This window comes from Eimeria necatrix, genomic scaffold (assembly GCF_000499385.1).
Source record: "Eimeria necatrix Houghton genomic scaffold, Enh_scaff321, whole genome shotgun sequence".
Lineage (NCBI taxonomy): Eukaryota > Apicomplexa > Conoidasida > Eucoccidiorida > Eimeriidae > Eimeria > Eimeria necatrix.
Window position 1 is genome coordinate 10,203 of NW_013655315.1, and position 25,505 is coordinate 35,707.

Below are 25,505 nucleotides of genomic sequence, written 5' to 3' on the forward strand. Positions count from 1 at the left end.
CTAGCCCCTAAACCCTAAACCCTAAACCCTAAACCCTAATTTAGGGTCTGGCCTGCTGGTTGGCGCGGAGCATCCACATGGTTTCCTTGACAGTAAGTGGGTCGTTTCTCCAGTCCAAGTCGAGTCTGCATTGCTTTCGCCAGAGTCTTCTGAAGGCGGAGGCCACGCGGGCCCACTCTTCTCTGGAAAGAGCTCCGCCCAAATTCGAAAAAAAAAAGAAGTCCGAAAGTCTCCGCAGCAACGGGTGAGCTGTTCGCGCCGAAGGCGCCGTCTGTCTGTACACCTGAGGGGTCGCAGCAAGCTGTGGGGAGTTTTTGGTTTGGATTATTTTTTCTTTTTCGAATTTTCTTTTTTCTCTTTTTTCGCGTTTTTAGCTCTTGTTTTTGCGCAGTTTCGCTTTTTTGAACAGAGAAAAAGATATTTGGAGGCTTGTTTGTTGGATTGGAGTTAAGTGGATTATTAATTCTATTTGAAATTAAAATTAAATTAAAATTAAATTAAAATTAAAATTAAATTAAAATTAAATTTAAATTAAATTAAATTAAAATTAAATTAAAGTTTGTTTTTGAAGAGGGAGTTACTTCGAAGCCGAAGACGTCTTCGAGTTCGACGGAAGGCGGCGAAGAGCCGAAGATGGAAAAGGGATTCCACTTTCTTTGCTTTTCAATTCGCCGCCGAAGGATTTCCTTCTTGCTCAACTTGCTGCTGCTGCTGCTGCTGCTGCTGCTGCTGCTGCTGTCGGCTGCAGCGGCGTCGCTTTCGTCGCTGTCCAGCTCGAAGCACCAGGGCGCTTCTCTTATGTCCAGGAAGGGACGGTACACTCCGCCTTGCTGCAGCAGCAACAGCAGCAGCAGCAGCAACAGCAGCAACAGCAGCAGCAGCAGCAGCAGCAGTTAATTGAACTGCTCTGGCACCAGTTGCTGCTTCCTGCTGCTCCACGTTTTGCGGCTCCGCCAAGGAGGGACTCTTTCCAGAAACCGAGTCATTATTGACTAAATTAATTAACTGATCAATTCGTTAATTTAATCAAATAAACAAATAAATAAATAAATAAACCAATTAATTAATTAAATTAATTAATTAACTAATTAATTAATTAACTAATTAATTAATTAAATTAATTAATTAATTAATTAATTCAATTTAATTAATTAATTAATTTACACTTGGAATTTCTGCAATGAGTTTGTCGACCATGAAGTGATCGCCGCGTCTTTTCGCGCCCTCCGTTTTGGGGCCCAAATACTTTTGCAAAACTACAGAGCCTTCCATCAGCTGCGAACAAACAAATGGCACTTCTTTGTTATTTAGTTCCATTTAATTCCATTTATTAATTCCATTTATTAATTCCATTTAATTCCATTTCTTAATTGCATTTAATTCCATTAATTAGTTGCATTTAATTGCATTTGATTGCACTAATTCATTGCATTTTATTCCATTAATTAATTGCACTTAGTTCCATAGTTGCATTTAATTCCATCAATTAATTGCATTTAATTGCATTTAATTCCATTAATTAATTGCATTTAATTCCATTAATTAATTGCATTTAATTAATTAATTAATTAATTAATTAATTAATTAATTAATTACTGCTTCGAATTGTTCACTCGCATTTACTTTTACTTTAATCCTATTTAATTGCAATTGTTTGACTGCAAATGTTTAATGGCAAGCAGTGGCTGGAAACAAAGAAAGAGTTTCGAATTTGAAATAAACAATTTGAAATAAATGAATAAATAATTGGAAGTAAATAAATAAATAAATGGAAATAAAGAAATAAATAATTTGAAATAAAGAAACAATTTGAAATAAAGAAATAAATATTTTGAAATAGAGAAATAAATAAATAGAAACAAATAGATAAATAGAAACAAATAGATAAATAAATAGAAATAAATTAATTAATTAATTAATTAATTAATTAATTAATTAATTAATTAATTAATTAATTAATTAATAAAAATGAAATTCACTTCTTCGTCTTCGAGGAGCGGAAAGATGTCGTCGGAGTGTCTGGACATCGCGGCGGCGCGGACGATGAAAAGTCCGAAGTCGAATTGGGGCGTCGGCTGCGGAAGGGGTTTGAGGACTTTGTGGTGGAAAAAGTTGGAAGTTGGGTTTAAATTGGAGTTTAAATTGGAGTTTAAATTGGATTTTAAATGCAAATTGGAGTTCAAATTCGAGTTTAATTGCAAATTTAAACTCAAATTCGACTTTAATTCCAAACTTTCCTCCGAATTGGCGTTCAAAGCGACTTTTTCGCCGCCCTGGGGTGTACGTACACCCCCCGCTTGGGGTGTACGTACACCCGCCGCTTGGGGTGTACGTACACCGCAAGGCGGCGCGCGCGCGCACTGCCGGCTTTCGGAAATCGGAGAAGAAGAAGTCATTTCATTTTTGTTGGATTTTTGAGAGTTTGGAAAGGCAAAAGGAGTTTTTGTTTCTTCTTTTTGGACTTCTCCGCAAAAGCAGTTTTCCTCGCCTTCGGAAATTTCCGCAATTTCCACACAAGAGGAAACTCCAGCGGCTTTTCTTTCTTCCTTTTCCTCTTCGACTCTCCGCACTTTTCTTTGCGGCTTTTTCTGCAATTAAATAAAAACAAAGTCCATTTAAACTCCTTTTAATGCAGTATTCAAATCTCAAAAATAAATTTAAACTTCTTTTCATTGTAACTCGGAAGGCCAGAAGTCGATCGGTGTATGTACACCCCAGAGTGCACTGCATGCGGAGTTTCAACTCTGTCGTTCATTTGAAATTAATTATATTTTAAATTTATAATTTAAAATTAATTATATTTTAAATTTATAATATGCTATAAAGGGTTTTAATTCTTGTTTTGAATTAATGAAAAGAAGAACATTTTAATTCTATAAAATGCCACAAAGGGTTTTAATAATTGTTTTTAAATAAATAAAAAAATAATTATTAAAAGGCCTTCACCTCTTTTCGCTTTTTTTCTTCGCCCAACTCCGAACTTCCTTTTCTTTTGCTGTCGCCTGTCTTCAGTGGCGAGAGGCCTCCCCTCTCAACACTATCTGCTGCTGCTGCTGCTGCTGCTGCTGCTGCTGCTGCTGCTGCTGCTGCTGTTTTTGCGCCTGCTGCTGCTCGCGTGTCTTTTGTCTGTTTTCTGTTTTTCGCTTCTCTCGCTGCTGCGTCTTCTTCTTGTCTCCTTTTCCTGCAGCCATAAGTTGCTGCTGCTGCTGCTGCTGCTGCTGCTGCCCTGGAGAGGTTCGCACGCCCTGCTGCTGCTGCTGCTGCAGCAGCAGCAGCAGCAGGCGGGTGCAGCCGGGGGCTTCGCCGGGTGAGGGCAGCAGCAGCAGACTTGTTGAAATTTGTTTTATCTTTTTGTTTGCTTTTCGAAGAGTCCACAAAAGAGCCGCAAACTCGCTTGCACGGAGTTGCAGGCCGCGGGGACCCCTCCTCAGCCGCCCTGCTGCTGCTGCTGCTGCTGCTGCTGCTGCTGCTGCTGCTGCTGCTGCTGCTGTCTTTGGCGGAGCTGCCTTTAGGAGAGAAAGGCAGGAGAGTCTCGTCGTTGGGGCGGGGGAGGGGCTGCATGCGTTCGGGTGTACGCGCAGCTTGCATGCGTTCGGGTGTACGTACACCGCGCGGCTCGGCTGCAGCGGGCGCCACGAGAGCAGCAGAAAGCGAAAGCGAAGAAGACGGCGCAGCAGTGGAGGCTGAGGAGGGCCTGGGGGGCGTTTCGGACTTGCAATTGGGAGAAGAAAGGGCATTTTGTTTGCAAATTTGCAAAAAAATGTCGGAAATGGCATTTAAATCCTCTTCTTCCATCAAAGACTTCAAGTTTCGCAGCGAACTCGACACGCAAGACAGCAGCGGGCTGCTGCTTGCGCCCGAAACCCCGGCGCAGCGCCGCGGCTTCCCCGCGTCTTCTGGCCCTTCTTCCGGCCTCATTTGCCTCCAAAACTCCTTCAATGCTTTAAAAACTCCATAATTTCCGATTAAAAGAATCAAAAACGCAAAAAGGACCTCCGGAAACCCCAGATCGGCTCCGCAGCTTCCCGTGATCTGCACATGCCGCCGGGGTGTCTGCGCTCCGCCGCGAGGTCCCGCGGAGGAAAGCCGCGGCAAAAAGTTCGGAAAACTTCCGATGTTGCAAACTATTCACTTTTTTTTCGAATTCTCCGGAAAAAAGTGCCCAAAGCGCCCGGAAGAGCCGCAAGTGGGGGCCCCTGGGGGGTGTTTGGCGGCTGGGTCGGTGGAACCCCGCGATCCTGCCTCGCACAGTCCGCAGCGCCAAAACTGGCCGCAAATTCAATTCCGTTCGAATTAATTTGAGCCAATTAAGAGCCAATTAAGCCGTTCAAGTTCGCCCAAGTGCGCTCTCCGCGCGAGTCTTCAGTGCGCAGCACCAAACGCCGCGGAGCCTATTTCGCAGCAGCACCCACCTGCATGCAGCTAAACGCGCTGTTTTCCGAATCCAAGTCGAAAATTCAAACAAATATTCATTTTAATAGTCCTTTTAAACCCAATTTTGTCCATTTCTTCCGCTTTTTCTCGAAAATCGGCGCAAGCAGTCTGCGCGCTGCCTCCAGAACACCAGAGAACTTGAATTCGAATTTCCGCTGTTCTCTTCCTTGCAGCAGTCTCAAGAAAGAACCAGCCTGCTAAATTTCCAAAATAATTTATATTTTTATATATAAATATAAATTATTTATAATATTTATTTATATATAAATATATTTACCTGCAGATCTGCCAAATTCCCGCAAAGAACGCTGTGTGCTGCACGCGGGTCATTGCCAAGTCCGCATTGCATGTTTTGGCCCTGCGCGTCTTGTGCTGAAAATGAGATCTTTCAAAGTCTGCTGTTGCCATTAATGCATACAGCAGCAGCAAATCGCATGCAGCAGCAGCAAAACGCATGCAGCAGCAGCAAAACGCATGCAGCAGCAGCAAAACGCATGCAGCAGCAGCAAAACGCGTGCAGCAGCAGCAAAACGCATGCAGCAGCAGCAAAATGCGTGCAGCAGCAGCAAAAGGGGGAAGTTCCCGCGAGTTTGGCACCAAGTCTTGCAAGGCGTGCAGCTTACTTTGCACAAGAATATGAATTGAAGTCTATATCTGCATTTAAATGCAGAAAGAAACTCTAAATATATTTTTGAACTTCAAATTTAAAACATTTAAACCAAAAGAAGAGCCAAAAGGTTTTATTCAAGTTCCCGAAGTGCAGCGCAGAAAGCAGCCAGCCGCTGCATTCCGAAGAGCCAAACCCTCGTTTCTCCGCAAACCCTAATTTAGGGTTTGGCAAGAGTTCCCCTGCAGAAACAAAAACTCAACAAATAAACATTTAATATCCTTTCCCAGCTTTCTTGCTTCTCAGAAAGCGTAATGCAAACTTTTGCATTTAATTTAATTCGAGTTTTGAATTCAATCTTTTGCAAACATGACGCGAATTTGAAACTTCAGCCTCAGCTCTGAATCATTTGCGAAATATGAAAGAATTTATTATTTTATTTTTTAAAAGTTTTATTTTTCTTTTTTGTTCTTTTTCCATTATTGGGAACTCAAAAGAAAGCCGTTTGAGTTCCGAAGATTTGCTTTCCATTGGAATCTTGCAAATGAATTGTTTTGAGGTGAATTCTTTTGACTTCTTGCGGGGAAATTTGTTTTAAATTGAAGTCTTTTAATTTGTTTGCAATTTATTGAAGAGTTTTGCTCAAGTGGGAAATGAAATTCAAAAAGTTGAACTGAACAGCAGCAGCAGCAGCAGCAGCAGCAGCAGCAGCAGCAGCAAGCTTTCTTGAACTTGAATTTCCAGCCTTTAGCGACGCGCTTTCCCCATTTGGCTGTCTCGCCTTTTCTTTTTCCAAATTTGAAATTTGTTTTATTTATAACTTTCTTAATTTTAAATCTTTTTCAATTTTGCTTCGCTGAAGCCTCCACGCTTCCCTCTTGAGGCCTCTTGACTGGTTCCTGAACACCAGCCACGGCCCGCGAGACCTCCCCGAGTTCCATTTGACCTTCTAAATCCTTTTTTGACTTCTTTTCAAACTTTTCTGAGATCATAAATGCGTTTATAGACTTTATTTGGGCAGTGTCGCGAGAGATAGTGGGCCGGAGCTCCCGCAAGCCGGAAACTTGAACTCCGCACACACTCGGGAGTTCAAGTTTTGCTGCTCGGACCCTTGCAGGTTGGAGCTAATGAGAAGATCCAGAGGCCTCTGGCTTTGATTTAAAACTATTTTTAAAGTGTTGCAAATAAGTAATAATATGAGAGCAGCTGGATTCAGTGTAGTTGAAGGCTCATGCGCTGCATGGCAACAGAAGGAGCAGTCCAGCCTCCCCCAGCCCTCGGCATCTTTCCTTTTCCTCCATATTTAATTTGAATTAATTGAAAACGTGAAATATATTAATAAGCGACGCTTTTAACTCCAAACAAAGCGAGGAAGCAGTGGTTTGTAGTCCCGGAGCGACAGCTGCCGGGGCTCTGTGGCAACGGTCCCACAGCCACAAAGGGGCAATCCGCAGGGGCTGCAGCAGGAAGGCATTAAATGGTTTTTCTTTGAATTTGGAGTTAATTATTTCGTTAATACTTTCCCAATTTACTGCAATTTTCGGCTTTTCGGATCGCATTGCGCCTCAGTCGCTGCTCTCCGGAGCTGGGATTCTGCGATCCAGCAGTCGTCCGGCGCATCGAGATCGGCGAAGCAAGCTTAATCTGACGAGCCCTTTGAATTTCAACTTTTTATTTGAATTTAATTTAAGTTTTTCTTCATCTTAAGGCAAACAATGGGGCGAGAGCAAGTGGCGTTCCCCGAGGACGCCGCCGCTGGCGCTGCCGTTGCCGCTGCTGCTGCTGCTGCTGCTGCTGCTGCTGCTGCTGATCCTGAGCCTCCGGCCCTCCAAGTGGAAGCAGCGAGCAGCAGCAGCAGAGCCAAGGCGGAGGAGGAAGCAGTTCTTGGCTTTTATCCTTTTCGAAGGCCTCTTCGCTCCGCAAAGGCGAAGTTCCCGCGGGTGGCGCAGCTGAACCTGCTGCTGGTCTTGCCGGTGCTGCTGGCCGCGCTGCTGGCGCTGTGGCGGCTAGCAGCCTCCGTGCGGGGCGCCCCCGCCGCCGCAGCAGCAGCAGCAGCAGCAGCAGCAGCAGAGCCCGAGCTGCTGCAGCCAGCTGCGCAAAGCCCCCCAGAACTGGGACTCCAGCTGGACCCCGACAGCCTCAGCAGCTACGAACAGCAGTACCTCAAAAGCGCTGCGGACTTCTCCAGAATTTGGAATTCAACTTCGCTCGCAGTGCGGAAGGGCTTTGCTGCGCACTTCACGCCGCGGGGCCCGGGCGAAGAGCCCAAGGGGCCGGGCTCGCACTTGTACAACGAAAACGTGCGCGAAATGGAGGAGTTCATGCAGCTTTCTCCGCCGGAAAAAGCGGATCGCCGCAAAGCTTACGCGCTGCACTTGATTGCGCTGACTGCTGCGTTCAAAGGAGCGGCAGAGTGCCTCGAAATGCTCAAAAAAATGGAAAAAATCCACCAAGAAACCCTCGCGCCGGTGCCGCTGCTGGGCATTCAAGAAGGCGTGCAACTCCCCGCCGCGGGGGCCCTCGAGCACTTCGCGGGGCCCCTCGCGAGCGAAAAAGAACTTCTCGAAATAATGCCTGGCAGCTTTGAACCCGGGGAAGAGAAAAAAGTGCCGCAGCAGCTGCTGCAGCGCGTGCAGGGTTTGCTGCAGCTCGAGCAGGTGGAGCAGCAGGGCTTCCACGCCATTCACGAACAGTTCAAGCCGCTTCTGAGGGCCCTCGGGTTCACTTCGCATCATTTGACCTTCTTGGACTTCCAAAAAATGGAGTCTTTTTGGTTTCCTTATCCCCGAAACGTCTTCAACAGCGGGCGCTTCTTCATGGAGTACCAGAGGCGAGCTGAACAGACAGACGAGCCCGAGAAGCGCTACCAGGAAACTCTTCACTCCATTTCCCACTCCTGGAAAGATGCAAAAGAGCTTTTAAAAGTCATTGAAACGATGCAAAACAACGCAGAGAGGGCGGTGGCCGCGGCGCTCCGCTGGAAGTGCCTCTTCGCCTTCGAGATCGAAGAACAGCAGGGGCTCATCAACTTCGCCGATCCCATGCTTTTGGGGGTCTTTTTGCTTTGAAATTGCGGAAATAAACACTAAAAAGGGGAATAGATTCTTTAAAAGAGCCCGAGAGCCCAAGTGCTGCAGCGGGCAGCCAGTTTCCGCGGCTCTGTTCAAGTTCTTGCACAGGCTTGAGTTGAGGTCCTTCGGGCTGATCCGGGACTATTAGAAGCGCAGAGCCGCTGCATTTAATTCATTTTCTGTTTTAATTCGCCTCAGTGCAGATTTAAGGACAAAGGAAGTCAAAATAAGTCTCTTTCCCGAAACTTGAATTCGAGCCCAGGAGCTCCGCCAGGCGCCTGCGCCCCCCCGCCTCTTCTGCCCTTCTTCACCTGCAGTTAGCCTCTAAAATGGCATTTTAATTCCCACTTTGTTTATTCTTAGACGCTAAAGAAAGAAAAATGGCATTTTAACTTCCATTTTGCTCATTTTTTTCCTTCTTTTGAACCCATTGGCCAGCAGTGCAGTGCGAGCCAAAGGGCCAAGGCTTGAGGGGCCAGTTCTTGCGGCGTTTGGACTTGAAGTTTCTGTTTTTCTTTTTGCTCCATTTTGGAGAATTCAAAAGACCATTTGGAGCTTTCTGCACTCTTTCAAGTCCCATTAAAGCAACTGGAAAGGCCGGAAGGCTTAGATGGAGAAAGTGCGCAAAAAGTTCACTTGTATAGCCGCAGCTGCTGCAGCTGCTGCTGCAGGAGCTGCTGCAGCAGCAGCTGCTGCAGCAGCAGCTGCTCCTGCTGCAGCTGCCAGCTCTGGGTAGTGACTAGTTAGCTCAAGGTAGCTGCAGTGGGCTCAAGCTGGCTAGCTGTTCACAGCTAGCTAGCTAGCTAGCTGTCTACCGCTAGCTAGCTAGCCGTGCACAGCTAGCTAGCTGGCTACAGCTAGCTGGCTAGTTATCTACAGCTAGCTAGCTAGCTGCCCTTTGGTAGCGGCAGCTGCCTGCAGCTGGTTACAACTGCTTGCAATGGATCTTGCTGAGGTTTTGCTCTGTTGTAATAGAAGCTTTTAGTTGTCAGTAGGCCTCCACGAAGAAGTAAAAACAAATAATATAAAGTAAAAGAGTTTAATTATTAAATGGATGAATTAAAATTTAGAAACGTGCAACAGGAAGGTGCGGAAAGCTTGACAGCCAGTTGTGCAAGTTGTAAGGGGGGAAAGCTGTAAAGAGGAAAGCTTCATCCCGCTGGCCAGCCAAGGAGTTCAAACTAATCTTAATGATAAAGATTAATAAAATGAATTTTAAATTGATTGAATTTAGTGGAAAATTGAATTTCAGAATGCGTGGAGCTGAGTCTCGAGAGTTGGGCAGCTCCAGTGGTCCAGAGTCGATGTTACTTCGTGCATTTCTTCTCTCTTTTTGGCGTTTTGAATATTTTTTTCAAATTAAAAACTTTTATATTCGATAAAACTAATTGGAGATAATTAATCGGAGGGATTTGGGCATTTTCCGAGGCGAGACGCTGGGCATGCCACTCCCCACCGACTGCAAAGCGCTTCATCCTGCGACTTCCGCGCCTCGACACAACGCGGTAATTGCTGCGGAAATTGAAAGACCCAGTGCGAAAATAGCAATTAATTGCGAAATAGAGTTCATTTTGATGTCTTTTTTGTGTTTTCTGGACGAGCTACACACAGAGTTGTTGGGGCTCCGTGGTGGAAGGGTTGGCGCACACGCGGCCGGCGCAGCAGCACTGAAACGCGGCGAACTCGCGCCTGTTTGCCGTTTGAGTTCTTTTATTTATTTGTTTTGCATTTATTTAGATCTGAAGTTCTTGAAAAGAAAGGCGGACAGCTCTTTTGGCGGTAGATCGCCCCCGCAGCGCAGCAGCTTGGCAGTGGCGGTGTGCGCATGTCTGCCGTTTCTGCGCCTTTCGCAGAACTCTGCTGGAAAGTGAAAGTTAATTAAAATAAAAAGAAATAAAAAAGAAAATAAAGAAAACTTTCCAGAGTTCAAGTTCCAGCGAGCTCGAGACAGATTGGCGGAGCTGGGGGCCAGGGAGTTTCGAAAGACACAGTTCAACTTTTCGGGTTTTGTTTCAAGTCCAAAAAGCTGCAAACAAATCCATTTCTCGTTCTTTTTTTGCATTTCTTTTCGATTTTTTCTTCGCCAGGCTTTGTGGGGCTCCTGGGGCTCCAAAGGGCTTTGGAAAAAGGCTAAAATGAATTACAATTCATTTATTTCAACAAAAAGAATTTAATTCCAAACTCCCAGTTCAACAAATGACGCAAATAATCCCCCTTTCCCTCTTTTGCCTCCTCGGCTCTCTTCTCTTCGTTCCCCCGGCCTCTTCTTGGTGCGATGAGGTAATTCAAATTCAATTTGTTTCATTTTTGATTTAATTTCCTTTTAATTTCTTTTTAATTTCTTTTTAATTCCTTTTTCTTTTTTATTTCCGGATTCTTCTCTTTGTTTCCGCATTATTTCGCAAGAGAACGCGCGCAGATGATTTTCTCATTCTGTGCCTTCTTGAAATTCCGAATTTCAATTTATTTTTTCCTTTTTAATTGCTTCCCATTTCTTTTTCTATTCTGTATTTTTATTTTTAAATTTGTTTTATATTTCTTTTTATATTTTTTGTTTTCGTTTTTTGATTTCTTTTCCATTTCTTTTCTTTTGAGTTTCTTCATTTCCGACACAGCCGGGGCTTTGCATTTCTTTTGAACTTTTGCGTCTTTTCGATTTCTTTCATTTGCGTCTTTTTCTTTATTTCATTTTAATTTATTTTTCATTTTTTTCTTTTAATTGAGTTGTTAATTTTTCGTCTTCCGTTTCTTTTTTGTCTTTTCGATTTCTTTCATTTGCGTCTTTTTCTTTATTTCATTTCAATTTATTTTTAATACTTTTTCGTCTTTTTCTTTTAATTATTATTTTTCTGTTTTCTGTTTCTTTTTTGTATTTCGATTTTCCCTTCTGCTGCTGCTCTTGGCTGCCAATTTGCATCGTTTTCTTTCCATTTTATTCCAGTTTTGTTCTTTATTTTGCACTTTTGGAATTAATTTGAAATTAATTTGAAATTAATTCGAAATTAATTCGAAACTAATTTGAAATTAATTTGAAATTAATTTGAAATTTAATTTAAAATATTTTATTTGCTTTGATTTGCTGCTTCGGCGAACGCTGCAGCTTTCGTTGAAACTGCGCAAAATGTTTCGAAACTTTCGCAATTTCTTTCTTTTTTCTTCTTTTTTCTTTTTTTTATTTAATTTTAATTTAATTTAATTTAATTTAATTTAATTTTAAATTCATTTTAATTCTTTTTATTTCTTTTATTTCCTCTTCAGGGCCACATGCTGGTCGCTGCCATTGCCAAGTTGGTTCTGCCCCCGGAGCTCACCACAAGGATTGAACATGCTTTGTCCAAATGGAACGAAGAATATCCAGGTAACAAATAATTAAATTAAATTAAATTAATTAAATTAAATTAATTTAATTAGTTCAATTTAATTTAATCTAATTGATTAAATTAAATTAATTTAATTAGTTTTAATTTAATTTAATTTAATTAAAAACAGGAGAGCCTGAGCAATCAGCTGCATCTCTGTATGTATCTGTATATAATATTATATTAAGTATGGGCATATATAGATATATATATTGATATATATATGTATAAATATGCATATTTATCTTTATTAAATGCATTAATAAGTTTATTTATTTGCCTCTATAAGTCCATTAATAAATATATATTTTGTCTTCATTGAATGCATATATCTTCAGTGGACTTGTGATTTAATTTTGTTTTTAAATTTTTTTTATTTATTTTTTTCGTTTTAGCTGCCGCCCGTTGTGTTGCTCTGGCAGTGCAAATAAATTGTTTTGTCATTTAAATTCTCCTTTTAATGATTTATTTCAACTAATTATTTTTTTATTTATTTAATTATTTATTTAATTCGTTTAATTATTTATTTTAATTTTATTTTTTAAATTCAGGAACTGGAGAGATCGACACTGCGGCTGCTTGGCTCGACCATCTTTCCTGCAAGAACCCCAGCCCCTACTGCTCTGGCTTTAAGGCGCAAGACGACATTCAAGTGACGAAAATGCGAATTTAAATGTTTTAAAAAATAAAAAACAAATAAAAATAATTTATAAATCATTTAAATGCAAAATAAACGCAGTTGGCCGCTCAATTGGCCCGAGATCCTGAACAGCGAGCCCGCCGTTTCCTCTTTTCCTCTTCCAGGTTTTCCGCCCCTGGCATTACAGCACTCGCGTTTTGAATCCCCAAAATATCAAATTAAAAGACTTGTACAACTATTTCCCTTTGCCTGGAACAGGTGGGTCTCGAGTTTCCGGCTTTTTCGAGTTTCTTGAATTTCCTCAGTTCGGGGTGTACGTACACCCCAACGAACGCCCGCGCAGCCCTCCGCCGCCCGCGGCGATCCGACACTTTATGAACTCCTGAGCAGCAAAACTGCTGCTGAAAGTGCAGCAGATGTTTCCTTTTTGCTGCAGGAGCTGAGTGGGCTTTGGAAACTGTTTACCGGAGCCTCAAAGAAGACCAAAGTGAGCCAACTTCGTTTTCCTTCGCCGGCCAAATCCAACCAAATTACTCTTTTGCTAATTCCCCCGCCCCGCCTCTGGCTGCTGCCAGTCCTTTTCCCGCTGCAGTGGACTCCAGTCCGCAGCAGCAGCAGCAGCAGCAGCAGCAGCAGCAGCCACAGCTGACAGCGCCGCAGCAGCCACTGCAGCAAGAGCCACAGCAACAACCACAGCAACCCCAGCAGCAGCAGCAGCAACCCCAGCAGCAGCAGCACCAGCCCCAGCAGCAGCAGCCCCAGCAGCAGCAGCAGCAGCAGCAGCAGCAGCAGCAGCAGGAGCAGCAAGTTCGCGTTTCGTGGTTTTCTCTGAACTTGCACTTGCGGCTGCTGCTGCACATCTTCGGAGATATCCACCAGCCAATGCATGCGGGGAGTCTGTACACCCGGGACTTCCCTGACGGCGACGAGGGGGGAAACTTGGCAAGTTGAATTTCAGTTTATTTTTCTCGTTTTGAACTCCTTTTTTCGGAATTTGAGTCCCCTAAAGCTCGCGGAGAAGAAGAAACTCTCGAAAACTCTTTTTATTTTCTTTTTCTTTTCCAAAAATGCCCTTTTTGTCCTGCAGATTCCCGTGCATCTCCCCGAACACCCCCACATCGCAAACCTGCACCAACTCTGGGACTCCGCCGGCGCCGTTTTCAAAAAGCCCTTTCACAGATTCTCTTGGGAAGAAATTCAAAAAGCGGTAAATCAAAATAAATAAAATTAAATAAAATTAAATGAAATTAAATGCAATTAAATGAAATTAAATGAAATTAAATGAAATTAAATGCAAATTAAATCCACTTCCGAGGCCTCAGGCCACGCAGAAGCAGCAGCAAACGCGGGAAATAAATTCAAAAATTAAAATGCAAAAAAAAATTTGAAAAAAATCTGCTGCGGAGCTGCAGCGGGGCTGCGGTGTACGTACACCCGGGAAAGCAGCAGCTGCAGCAGCTCTTTTCTGGAGTTCATTTAATTTCTTTTTTTCTTTTTTTTCAGGCTAAAGATATCATTGCGGAGTTCCCGAGAGAAAGTTTGTTAAATAGACTTTCTGGAGAACTTGCGGGAACAAACTTCAAAGCAATTGCTGAAGAAGGATCCCAAATAGCCCTTACTGTGGGCTACAAAGGTTCGCAGGCAAAAGCTGCTGCTGCTGCTGCCTTGCTGCTGCTGCTGCTGCTGCCTCGCTGCTGCTGCTGCTGCTGCTGCTGCTGCTGGCTGCAGCAGAGCGCTTGAGTTGCCTCCTTCTCTTTCGAAAAAAAGAACAGCAACAGCAGCAACAATAATAAATAAATAAATAAATAAATAAATAAATAAATAAATAAAAATAATTAATTAATTTGAAATGCGCGCAGAGTTCGACTGGACTTCGTTTTCAAAAGCCGCGCTGCCCTACAGGCCTTCCAAGTCTTATGTACAGACAGTCCAATTCACCACTCGGCAGCAGCTCGCAGTCGCCGGCTACAGACTCGCCCATTTGCTGCACTCCCTATCTTCCACTTTCCCGGACCCCCAGCAGCAGCAGCAGCAGCAGCAGCAGCAGGTGATGCAGCAGCAGCAGCAGCAGGTGATGCAGCAGCAGCAGCAGCAGCAGGTGATGCAGCAGCAGCAGCAGCAGGGGCAGGTGATGCCCCAGCAGCAGCAGCAGGGGCAGGTGATGCAGCAGCAGCAGCAGCAGCAGGGGCAGGTGATGCAGCAGCAGCAGCAGCAGCAGGGGCAGGTGATGCAGCAGCAGGAGCTGGCGGAGTTGCTGTTTTCTTATGGAGGAGCTGAGGCTGGGGAGCTCGGTGCTGCAGCAGAGGGCTCGGGAGTTTCCCAGGCAGCAGCAGCAGCAGCAGCAAAGTTTTTTCAAAATTTGAAAACAGAAAAAGAAAAAGAAATGGAGACACAAAAGCTGAGCAGCAGCAGCAGCAGCAGCAGCAGCAAAACAAACAAAACACAGGGGCCCCCATCAAGTCCCAAACAAATTCCTCTTGTGGTCAAAATGGCTTTTGAAAAACAGCCAGGGGGCCCCCCAGCCCCCCAACGGGGGGAGCCAGAGGGGGCCCCCCTGGGCCCTGGGGGCCCCCCGCAGCGGGGGGGGGCCCCAGAGCTTGGGGGGCCCCCCGGGGGCCCCTGGGGCCCCCCGGGGGCCCCCGGGGGCCCCTGGGGGCCCCTCTATAGCGAGGGGCCCCGCAGAGCTGCCCGGCGTTTGCCGAAAGAGATTGGGGCCCTTGGGGGGGAGTTGGGGGCGCATGCAGGGGGCCCCGTGGTGACAGTTACGGAATTGTGAAAGAAATGGCACTTTAGGGTTTTTTTGGCGGGGATTGGAGGCTTTGTTGAGGTGTATAGACAGCTGAGGCGCTGGGCCAGCGGGAGTTCAAAAAGAATCAAAAAATCCGAAATTCAGAAAATCAAAAATGACGAATTTGGGGCTGCGGCGCAGCGCAGTGTTTGTGGGCAGTCTGTTCAGGTGTATGTACAGACACTGACTTTGGAGGCTGCTCCGGAGCTGCAAATTTGAGACAAAGTGGCGGCATTATTATTATTATGTGAATTAAGATTTAGAAAACAAATATATTTCGAAAGAAGGGCGGGGAAGGAGAAAAAAAGGAGTTTCCGGAAAAGTTTGCATGTTTCGGACGAGAGGAAAAGTGTTTCCGCCGCGCAAACGGGTCGCTGCGCATGCAAAAGTCTTTCCGCTGTGTCTTTTTTGCATTTCTTTGGAAAATAAATTCGTTTTTATGTATTTGAGTGCAAAATTAAACTAATTCGGGCTTGCGGAGCGCGCGCGCTCCACTGCGGTGTACGTACACCCCATTGTTGCGCGGTGTACGTACACCCCAGTTCTGCTGCGGTGTACGTACACCCCGCAGCGCTGCGCACGCGCACTGTACGTACGCGCAACGAAATGGCTTTTAGTTTGCTTCTTTTGTTGACATAAAGGACACAGATAGCTTTTTTAGTGCGCAGAGAAGGGCCAGAAGCTCAGTCCGATGTTGCGTGGGCAATATTTCATGTCTTAGGCGAAAAATGGCTCCAAAAGACTCACAAGATCGCACTTTTAGGCCTGTTTGTGTTTGCATGCATCTACTTAGACTGTGGATCTGCTCATTTTGCATTATTAGTCCGCATTCGTCTTAAATTCGCTCCGTGGATTTTATTTTCCATAAAATGTTTTCGTCGCCTTCGCGGACGCGCACACTGCCGGCCTGCGCCTCTGCGGTGTACGTACACTCGAATTTTCGCCGGCGCTTCGCCGCATTTTCCAAACTTTTCATTTCTTTGTTTTCACTGCTTTGGAGTTGCAGACGCGATGTACATACACCCAGCATGTGGACGGGTGTCTATATAAATGTATGGGCAATACATTTCAAATATCGATTTTATATAATATATATATATATACAAATATATATATATATATATGTATATATATATATACATATATATGTATTTATGGATTTATGTGTTGTTATATGTTTATTACATAAGTATATTGAAGCATTCTCATGGGGCCCAAGGCCTCAAAAGGCATTTGTTTTGCTTAAGGCCTTTTGTCTTTTATTTTCTTTACAGTGAATTCTCTTTGGATTTTTGGTCTGCGCTAAGTCCTCCAGTCAACAACTTACTAGAAGGACTCATTAAATGATTTATTATTTCTAAACTTTGCTTATTCACAAGGAGTTGAGCTGCTGCGGTAGTGCTGCTGCTGCTGTCTGCTGCTTGAGCACCTCAGGGCGTGGGACTTCCTCCTGTAGCCAACGCAACAAGCCACCACAGCTAGCTGCAGCTAGCTAGCTGCAGCTAGCTCCCACCACAGCTAGCTGCAGGTAGCTGCAGCTAGCTCCCACCACAGCTAGCTGCAGCTAGCTGCAGCTGGCTCCCACCACAGCTAGCTGCAGCTAGCTGCAGCTAGCTGTGGTGGGACTTCCTGCTGCAGCCAGCGCAACAAACCACCACAGCTAGCTGGCCACTGTGGGGGCTTTCTGTGGCAGCTTAAGCTTAAGCAGCTTATTGGGGTTTAGCACTGGCGATCCGGAGGGGGTCAAAGCAACAGCTGTGACGGAGTCAAAAAGACTTTCGAACTTGATTTCTTTTTTAAGGCCCGTAACTTCGCACTTTGCTTTTCTGGAGGCTCCCCAGAGGCTTCTCGAGTGAAAAGAGGAACCTTTAGAAATTCACTTTGTCAAATTCGGATGAGCAGCAGGCCATTTGGCCTTATTGATGGGCCGTTTTTCGCTTATTGACTATATAAATGCATATATATATATATATTACATATATATATATATATATATATATATATGTGCATGCATTTTCGTGTATATGCAGATGCCCAAATATATGTATTCATGTTCTGCTATTCTTGGCTGGAAGCATCCAGAATTGCTGCGAGGCGCCGCTCCCAGCAGCACAAAAGCTGTTAACTGCAGCACAAGTTAGAGTACGAGCCTGGCGGAGGAAGTGGTGGGACTGAGCGGGGGGCCCCCACTCTTTAAACTCCCCTTAGGGGCCCCTGCTTGCGAGTCTTTTAGCCCCTGGGGGCCCCCTGGGTGGGAAGGCGACTTTATTGAAAAGCCCCAGTCCACTGCATGCATGCGCTGCTGTGGCTCTGAATGACAATGGCAGCAGCTGCGCTGCGAGGGGCCCTCGGGCGCAGCTCTTCTGGTTTGCTTCTTGCTGAGGAAGACAGCAGCAAGAGAGCGAGAGGCCCAAAAGGGTCTTAAAATATGCCCCTTGTCCACACTGAGGCCCCTGGAGACTCGCTAGCTATAAAAAATAATAACATGAAGGGGATCTCGGCATTAGAATTCGATTAAAATATTTATCTTAATGCATAATAATAATCTAATATCGATAATATAATAGTATGTGTGTTACCGCGCAAGGTGCAGAAGCTCAAGCTGCGCAGCCGAACTAAAAAATGCCACTCACCCTACAGTTATGAACAATAACTTGCAAGGAAGACACATTCACCCAAAGGCCTGCAAAGATCTTAAGCCTTGAAGCAGAAAATGGGCCACTGCAGCAGAAAGACTATTGAACAGCAAAGAGTCTTAGCCGCAAATAAATGCAAAAGGAGCAGCCAGTATTAATGAGAAAAATCGAAAATCAAAAAATCAAATTGAGCAGCAACTCCAGCCTCTGGGAACGGTCTTAGAGTTGCTGCTGCTGCACTTCTCCTTCAGCGGCGGACAGTGAAGGAGAATTTCTTAGCGAGGATATGTTGGGAACGAAAACTGAAAATGGCACTTCGAAGTACTTCGCTTTTAAGTATGAAGGTGAAGGGGTCTGGAGGGCTTTTCGAGGTCTTCAAGAAATCTGTCTCAGTAAAATATAGGCTTTAGATAGCCTGGAGCTTGAGCTTATTAAGTATTCAAGGTAATCTGCTTTGCTGCAATGGATCTATTTTGAAGACACCGCAAATGTGTGCAACTGGGAGCTGGTGACTCAAGGGCCCCACATCAGGTTTTTTGCAGTATCAACTTAAGGTGCTAAAAGAGCAGCTGCATGCAATATAGTGATTTGAAGGCTACAGAGAGTACACAGCACAGTTTGCTGCCCGCAGTGTAGTTACACTGACGGGACAACAGTCAAAGCCTCTGCTGTGCAAACTTCCCTTGCGCCTTAGGTTTGCAGCAGGAAATGCAGCAGCAGCAGCAGTAGCTGCAGCAGAAGCAGCATCGGCATATTAGTTGCTGTGCGTTTTATTTCCTCAAGAAGCAGATGAGCCTTGTCCTTCAAATAACCGCCAGTGGCTGCAGCAGCAGCTGCAGACGCAGCAGCTAGCAACAGCAGCAAACGCGAAAAGGAAAACGATGGAGCTGTCACAGTATTCATCAGCAAGCCCTAGGGCAACAGGCTGCGTATCTACAGCGTATCAACAGGAGTAACGCTTCTGCGAGGCCTTGACCCTTTTGCAGGCAACTATCTTCCTTCATTATTCATCTTGACTTAGTTTTAAAGATTCAGCTGGCATATAAGGAATGCGGGAGCTAATATATGGGGCAGATGGTGTGGTATAAGTGCAGTGTGCATTAGAGAAGAAGGGAAAAAGAGGAAAACCAGGCAAAGGCTGAGGCAGAAAAGGCATACGGCCTGCTGCCGAGACAGGCCGCCTTCATAGTTGCAGAGGAGAATTAAAATTCTTAGGTGAACCTTATCGGAGTAGAAGTTTAACGAAAAGATAAACTTGCAAGCCAAACAGCTAGCAAGGCAGGAGCTCATGCATCACTTCAATGGACTTTTGCAGGGAATAAAGTCTCTCAGCGACTCTCTCCAAAGTGGAGAGAAGAGCCTTCTTAGCGCACTCTGAAGTACCGCAGGGATAAGTACTCTGTGTGATTCTTGTGAAAAACAAAATAGCTCGAAAAAGACTCAGGGTGGTGCCCGAAAGAGGCCAAATACACACCCTAAGCCAAGTTGGAATGCACTTCGCTTGGTGAGGAGGCGGAAGCCAATAAATGCGGGAAGTGGCTCAAGTGAAGAGCTCGACATTTCACACCAAGACCTGTCCCTGCTGAATCTGCACCCTTTAAACTGCTGCCAAATTGCCCCCAAGTCCACTAGGTCTCCCTGCTGCCTGGCAAGTTTACAAGAAAGCTTTTTTTCTTCATGATCACTTTCCAGATCAACTTTAACAAACAGGATGCAGCTAAGCTGTGTACGGATCCTGGGGGCAGGCCAAGGTTGGTGTACTGCAGTCAATGCGCATGCAAAACATTCTGCAATCATTTTGCATGCTACATATGGAAGCAGCTGAGCTGTGGCAGCTGCTCAGGCCATTACGCCGGCCGTCTTCTTGAAAGCAGCCTGTCCTTGTTCGCAACTAGATTTGATTTTACTTTTTCAAGGTTTACTTTTGCTGCATCAGTGCACGCAACATTAGCAGCGACCAGCCCTTGTTTGTAGCTAAACTTGTTCCTACTTCAAGCTTTACCTTTGCTGCATCGAAGGGCATTTAAAACGCCGCAAAACCCCAAAGAGAACATAAGACTAGAAAAGTCCGCAAGCCTCCCTCCGTGGGCTTTTGCTGTCTTGGGTAAAAGCCCTATTTCTTAATTCAAGCCAAGCATTCCTCTCAAATCCTTTTTTGAGTTCATGTTTAAGGTGGAATGCTGCAGTGCAAACTTGCAGAGGTAAACAGACTTAGTGGGGATTCAAAAAATCCGGAATATATAAAAGCTCTCTGCACTTTAAAACTCCAGCATATGTAAAAAGAAGATCTCCCCAAAGTTGTTTTTCATTCACAGCGCCCCAAGACACTCTGGTAAATTCAATCCAGTTTGCCTCCCGCGTGCTTCTCTTTTCTGGTTCCAGCGGCTCACACCTAGCACTCTTCACCAAGAGAGACAATTAATATTATTATGAATCCAATCTTCATTCAAATGATCACTAATTTAAGAACAAGTGCATGCACATTTCCCCGGGAAACTGGACCTGGCCGCCGAAGGCCGGAGGCCCTTTGCGCGGCGGCGAGTAATTTCTTTTTCCTTTTTATGCCAATCTACACATTCTGAATTTTATATGACCCCGAAGTTCATTTTGTATTTACAGTGCTCTGTGGAGGCCTCCAGCTTCAGGCCCGTGCACCAGCACTTTGGTTTCGTTTTGTTTTTCAAGAATGCCGTGACCCAACATGCATTATTTGATATTTGAATATTTATTTATTGCTTCTTGTCTCCCCTCGAGATATATCATTCTCATTATTATTCTGCGCTTTTTCCAGCAAAGAACCTGGCGGAAGTCTGAGCCCTTGCTCTTGCAGAGAAAAAGAATTAAATGAGATTTACAGAATTTCACATAACGCAAATTCCAAATTATGTAACCAAAGAAACAAACTGCTGCAGCGGCTGGCGCTGTGGCCTCTTTTCAATTGGCACTTTTGTGCAGAAATTGAAACAGACAAAAATGAATTCAAAGCGCATGCAGGGCCCTTTGCAAGTGCCTGCAAGAAGAGGCCTGCAGCAGCGGGGCTGCGGAGTGTCGAATTAATTGCGAATTTCACTTTTTGAAACAAAAGAAATATTCTTTGAAGCAAAACAAATATTTGGCTGAGTCCCCAAGGCCGTTTTAAAGCAGCCCCAGAGAAGCCAAAAGTGCTCCCTTCAAAGCTGAGGGTCTCGGCCTTTTTTTTTAATAATATTCTTATTTCAATTTGAAGCAAAGAGGCCAGCTAGTGATTGCCCCTCAGCAGTTTGCTGCAGCGCGCAGCAGCAGCAGCAGCAGCAGCTGCGCCACCTGCTGCAGCACTTTCTACACTTTTAACTGCAAAGGCCCCAGCTCGCGCTTTGATGCTGAAGGACTAAAAGTCAAGAAGAAGGTAAGGCAGCAGCAGCACTGCGGCCCTCGGGAAGCTTTGCTGCAGTGCAGCTGCTGCTGCAGCAAAGGCTTTTGCTGCCACTGAGGCAGCTCCCGCTGGGGCCCCCGTTGCTGCAGCAGCAGCAGCTTTTTCGTGCGAAGTGGGCCCTGGGCCCAGAGCTTGGCAGCAGCAGCAGCTGCAGCAGCAGCAGCACACAGCGCTGCTGCTGCAGCAGTGTTCTGTTTGCAAGCCCCTAGGGGCAGCAAGGCTTGAGCAGCAGCAGCAGCAGCAGCAGCAGCAGCAGCAGGAGTTTGCTGCTGAGGGCTGCGCAGCAGCTGGGAACCGTTGGTGCTGCTGCGCACACTTGTGTGTGCAGCTTCTTCCCCTCGGGGCTTTCTTGCTGCCTGAGGAGTGTGAAACGAAGTGGCAGCTGTTGCAGTTAAAAAGTTTGAAATAAATAAATGAAATGCGGGAGTTGTGGAGGCTTTTGCGCGGCGAGTTGGGGTGTATGTACAGCTGGAAACGGCAGCAGCAGCGAACAGACACGGCGGCGGCTTCGGCGCTGCTGCAGCCGCTGGCTGCTGTCTTGTGCTTGAACTAGAGAGTTAAAAGAGTTGGGAGAAATGTATTAAAGCAAAAAGAGAGAAAAGTAGGAGTTTTGGGGAGTTGCTGCAGCGGCGTTGCTGCTGAGTGCCTTGGTCAACAGCCCAGCCCCCCGCTGGCAGCACAGGTGCAGCAGCAGCAGCAGCAGCAGCAGCAGCAGCTGGTGTTGCAGCAGCGCTCTCTTTATCTCTTTTTCGAGTCCTTAGCCCTCGTTTTTGCTGCGCGAGTTAACTGGAGGGTGTTGTGTTGTTTTGGTGCTGCTGCAGCGGCGGTTTCTGCGCCAACTTCGCCGTGCGCAGGTGTATGTACACCTCAGCTCCAGCAGTTCCATGGCGTTACTTCCTATTTGCTGCTGCCACTTCATTTGAATTTGTTGGGCTTTTCTTTTCGTTTTTTCTTTTTTTTGACTTTCTCCCCCAGCTGTACGTACACCTCAGCCCCTTTTCCCGCCTTCCCCCCGCGATCTGGGGGGCCCCGCGGCTTACTGCGGATGCGGCAGGGGGCCCCTGAGCCTCTGGGGGCCCCTCGGAGGCGTTTTGCTGCTGCGGAGCAGCAGCAGTTCTGCGGGGGGGGCTTGAGTCTGGGGTGTACGTACACCTCGCTGCAGCGCCGCCTGCTGCGCGCCCCGCCCTTCCTCCTTCACTTCTTTTTCTTTTTCTTTTTCTGCTGCGGCCCCCATGGACGCGGAGGCTTCTGGGGGGCCCCTTCGCTCCCCGGAGGAGGGCAGCAGCAGGACTGCGGGGGCCTCTCCGCCTTCGGAGCAGCACAGTGACGGGCTCAGCAGCAGCAGCAGCAGCAGCAACACCAGCAGCAGCAGACACAGCAGCAGCAGCAGCAGACACGGCAGCAGCAGCAGCAGACACAGGTGCAGCAGCCTCGACGGCCGCTACTGGCAGGTCGGCAACGCCAAGGACGCCGACGGCAGGCGCCGCTCCCGCCGCCAGCAGCAGCAGCAGCAGCAGCAGCAGCAGCAGCAGCAGCAGCAGCAGCAGCAGCAGCAGGAGGCTGAGGGCACCACCCACTACGGCAGCTCCGTCTCTGCATGCAGCCCCGAGGGCCCCAGCACTCCCGACGACGTTTCCGTCAGCAGCAGAAGCAAACGCAACGGCTCCTCGCGGCAGCAGCAGCAGCAGCAGCAGCAGCTGCAGCAGCAGCAGCTGCTGCTGCTGGGCAGGCAGCGGAGCCGCAGCTGCGGCAGGTTCGAACCCAAGGCGTCCGAGTCGGAGCGAGAGCAGCAGCAGCAGCAGCAGCAGAAGCAGCAGCAGCAGCAGCAGAAGCAGCAGCAGGCTGAGGAACCGCGGGGGCTCCATAGGTCATGGGCGGTCAGGAACCCACCCAAGAGACTGGGAGAGGAAGTTGCTGCAGCAGCAGCAGCAGCAGCAGCAACAGCAGCAGAGCAGCAGCATCCGGCAGCAGATGCAGAAGAGCGATATCGTACGCGGAGTGCCCGGCTGCAGCAGCAGCAACAGCAGCAGCAGCAGCAGCAGCAGCAAGGCCCGCAGCGTCAGCTTTCCCTACGTCAGCAGGCGTTGCGGACGCGGCAGCAGCAGCAGCAGCAGCAGCAGCTGCAGCAGCAGCTAGAGCAGCAGGAAGAAGAGGAGCAGCAGCAGCAGGAGCAGCAGCAGCCGCAGGAGGACGAAGGCGAGGGCGACGATGAGGAGCAAGCAGCAGCAGCAGCAGCAGCAGCAGCAGCAGGAACTCGGTACAGCTTGAGGGCCAAGAGAAGCAGAAGAGAAATCTTTCATGCAGATCTTCTGGCCAAGAAAAGCTACAAACCCTTGTCTGCTGCTGCTGCTGCTGCTGCTGCTGCTGCTGGGCGGAGACCCAGAGACGGCAGCACGGGCGAGGGGCTGCTGCTGGACGGCGAGGACAGCGCAGCAGAAGGAACTGACACAGCAGCAGCAGCAGCAGCAGCAGCAGCAGCAGCAGCAGCAGCAGGGGAGGACGTGAAGGTGTGCAGCGAGTCGGAAGACGACTTGCTGCTGTCGGACGGGGAAACTGCGGCTGCGGCGGAGGCTGCAGCAGCAGCAGCAGCAGCAGCAGCAGCAGCAGCAGCAGGAGCAGCAGCAAGCAGCAGCCAGTGGAGACGCCGCGGGGGCCCCGGGAGGCCCCGGCTGCACCCCCTAGGCCTCCGCGGCAGCAGCAGCAGCAGCTATTCAGTTCCTGTAACTTCTGCGCTGCAGGACTTTCGACAAAAGATCTACAAAGACCCCAAAGTCGTCGAGTTTGCTGCTCCCTTCATGTCCGCTGCTGCTGCTGCTGCTGCTGCTGCTGCTGCTGCTGCTGCTGCTGTGTCTGTTGCTGGATGCTGCTGCTGCTGCTGCTGCTGCTGCTGCTGCTGCTGCTGCTGCTGCTGCGGCTGTGGCTGGCTGCTGCGGCGCGTGCTCGTGCTGTGGCTGCTGCTGTTTTTGCTGCTGTTGCTGCTGCTGCTGCTGCTGCGGCTGTGGCTGGCTGCTGCGGCGCGTGCTCGTGCTGCGGCTGCTGCTGTTTTTGCTGCTGTTGCTGCTGCTGCTGCTGCTGCTGCTGCTGGTGAACAGCTGGGCTAGGTTATTAGGGTTTAGGCTCTAGGGTTTAGGGTTTAGGGTTTAGGGTTTGGGGTTTGCTTTGAGTGCAGCCATTTCTACCTGCCCGTGCTGCTGCTGAGCAGCAGAAGGCAGCAGCAGCGAGCTGCTGCTTACACGGAGGTTTATTTGAAGAGCAAGGCCTCTTTCCAGGACCACATGCTGCAGCTGCAGCAGCAGCAGCAGCAGCAGCAGCTGCAGCTGCAGCAGGAGCAGGAAGAGGGGCAGCAGCAGCAGCAGCAGCAGCCGCAGCAGCAAGACGAGCAGCAGCAGCAGCGGCAGGAGGGCGAGAGCAGCGACGAGAGCGAGGACGCAGACGGCGCAGCAGCAGAAGCAGCAGCAGCAGCAGCAGCAGCAGGACCTGCAGCAGCAGCAGCAGCAGCAGCAGCAGCAGGAAAGCCTTCCATCCAAGTAGCAAGGAAAGCAGCACGGAGGGGCCCCCGCCGGCGCTTTCGCCGCGGGGGGCCCCTGGGGGCCCCCCGCCCGGGGCCCCCCCTGGTTTCGTATGGGCGGCAGCAGTTTGCTGCTGCAGCAGCAGCAGCAGCAGCAGCAGCAGACACAGAAGCCCGGGGGCGGGTCTTCTGCGGCTTCGATGACGACAGCAGAGTTGAAATATTTTCGTACCCTCCTTGGGGGCCCCCGGGGGCCCCCGGGGGCCCCCGGGGGGCCCCCTGGGGGCCCCGTGCTGCAGTACCCTTTCCGGGGGCCCCCTGGGGGCCCCTCTTGGCTGAGGGGCGGCCGCAGGAAGTTGCAGCAGCTTTGGGTCTTTTGCGAGAGCAGCAGAGGACCAAGCTGATCCAGGTAAACCCTAAACCCTAAACCCTAAACCCTAAACCCTAAACCCTAAACCCTAGGTCGTGGAAGCTGAACACTTCTGCGCCGCGAAGCCTAGAAAAAAACGAGCTCTCACCTGCTGCTGCTGCTGCTGCTGCTGCTGCTCTTGGCGCTGCTGCCGTCACCTTTGTGCGCGGGTTTAGGGTTTAGGGTTTAGGGTTTAGGGTTTAGGGTTTAGGGTTTGTGGTTGGCTGCTTAGGGTCTTTCCGTGTCTGCTGCGCGGCTATGGGCCTCAGCAGCAGCACTAAAGGGGGCCCCATCTGTAGCTCGTGCTGTTGCTGCTACGAGCAGCAGCAGCTTCTGGGATTCTCCAGCAGGTTGCAGGTTGCAGCAGCAGCAGCAGCAGCAGCAGCAGCAGCGGGTGCTGCTGCTGCTGCTGCTGCGTCACGGAAAACGGCTACCGGCGCCTGCGCCGCCGTCTTGCTGCTTCCTGCTGCAGCGCGCAGCAGCAGCTGCAGCAGCTGCTGCTGCTGCTGCCTCCTGCAGCGCTGCTGCAGGGCGGGCTGCCCCACAGAAGGCCAAAAGTGGGGGGCCCCCCCCGGGGGCCCCCCGCGATTGAGGGTGCAGCAAAAGCGACTGAAGAGGGTTCAGCAGCAGCAGCAGCAGCT

At 48.1% G+C, this 25,505-nt stretch overlaps 4 protein-coding genes across 4 annotated transcripts; 3 read left to right on the top strand and 1 right to left on the bottom strand.

Moving 5' to 3' along the window:
• Positions 1 to 2,931: 2,931 nt before the first annotated feature.
• ENH_00043290 (hypothetical protein, conserved) lies at positions 2,932 to 3,918 on the bottom strand (the record flags this gene model as incomplete). Its single annotated transcript, XM_013585376.1, has 1 exon — positions 2,932 to 3,918. The coding sequence occupies one exon, from the start codon at positions 3,916 to 3,918 to the stop codon at positions 2,932 to 2,934; it is 987 nt and encodes a 328-aa protein (XP_013440830.1).
• A 2,838-nt stretch (positions 3,919 to 6,756) lies between these two features.
• ENH_00043300 (hypothetical protein, conserved) lies at positions 6,757 to 8,109 on the top strand (the record flags this gene model as incomplete). Its single annotated transcript, XM_013585377.1, has 1 exon — positions 6,757 to 8,109. One exon carries the CDS (start codon positions 6,757 to 6,759, stop codon positions 8,107 to 8,109), a length of 1,353 nt encoding a protein of 450 aa, XP_013440831.1.
• A 2,199-nt stretch (positions 8,110 to 10,308) lies between these two features.
• Positions 10,309 to 14,887, top strand: ENH_00043310 (hypothetical protein, conserved; the record flags this gene model as incomplete). The annotated part of the gene is given in 6 exon segments (XM_013585378.1): positions 10,309 to 10,392; positions 12,548 to 12,757; positions 12,763 to 13,053; positions 13,199 to 13,318; positions 13,615 to 13,744; positions 13,971 to 14,887. Coding segments are annotated over 6 exon segments (1,752 nt in total).
• Positions 14,888 to 22,179: 7,292 nt separating this feature from the next.
• ENH_00043320 (hypothetical protein, conserved) lies at positions 22,180 to 24,048 on the top strand (the record flags this gene model as incomplete). The annotated part of the gene is made up of 1 exon (XM_013585379.1): positions 22,180 to 24,048. One exon carries the CDS (start codon positions 22,180 to 22,182, stop codon positions 24,046 to 24,048), a length of 1,869 nt encoding a protein of 622 aa, XP_013440833.1.
• Between the last annotated feature and the right edge of the window lie 1,457 nt (positions 24,049 to 25,505).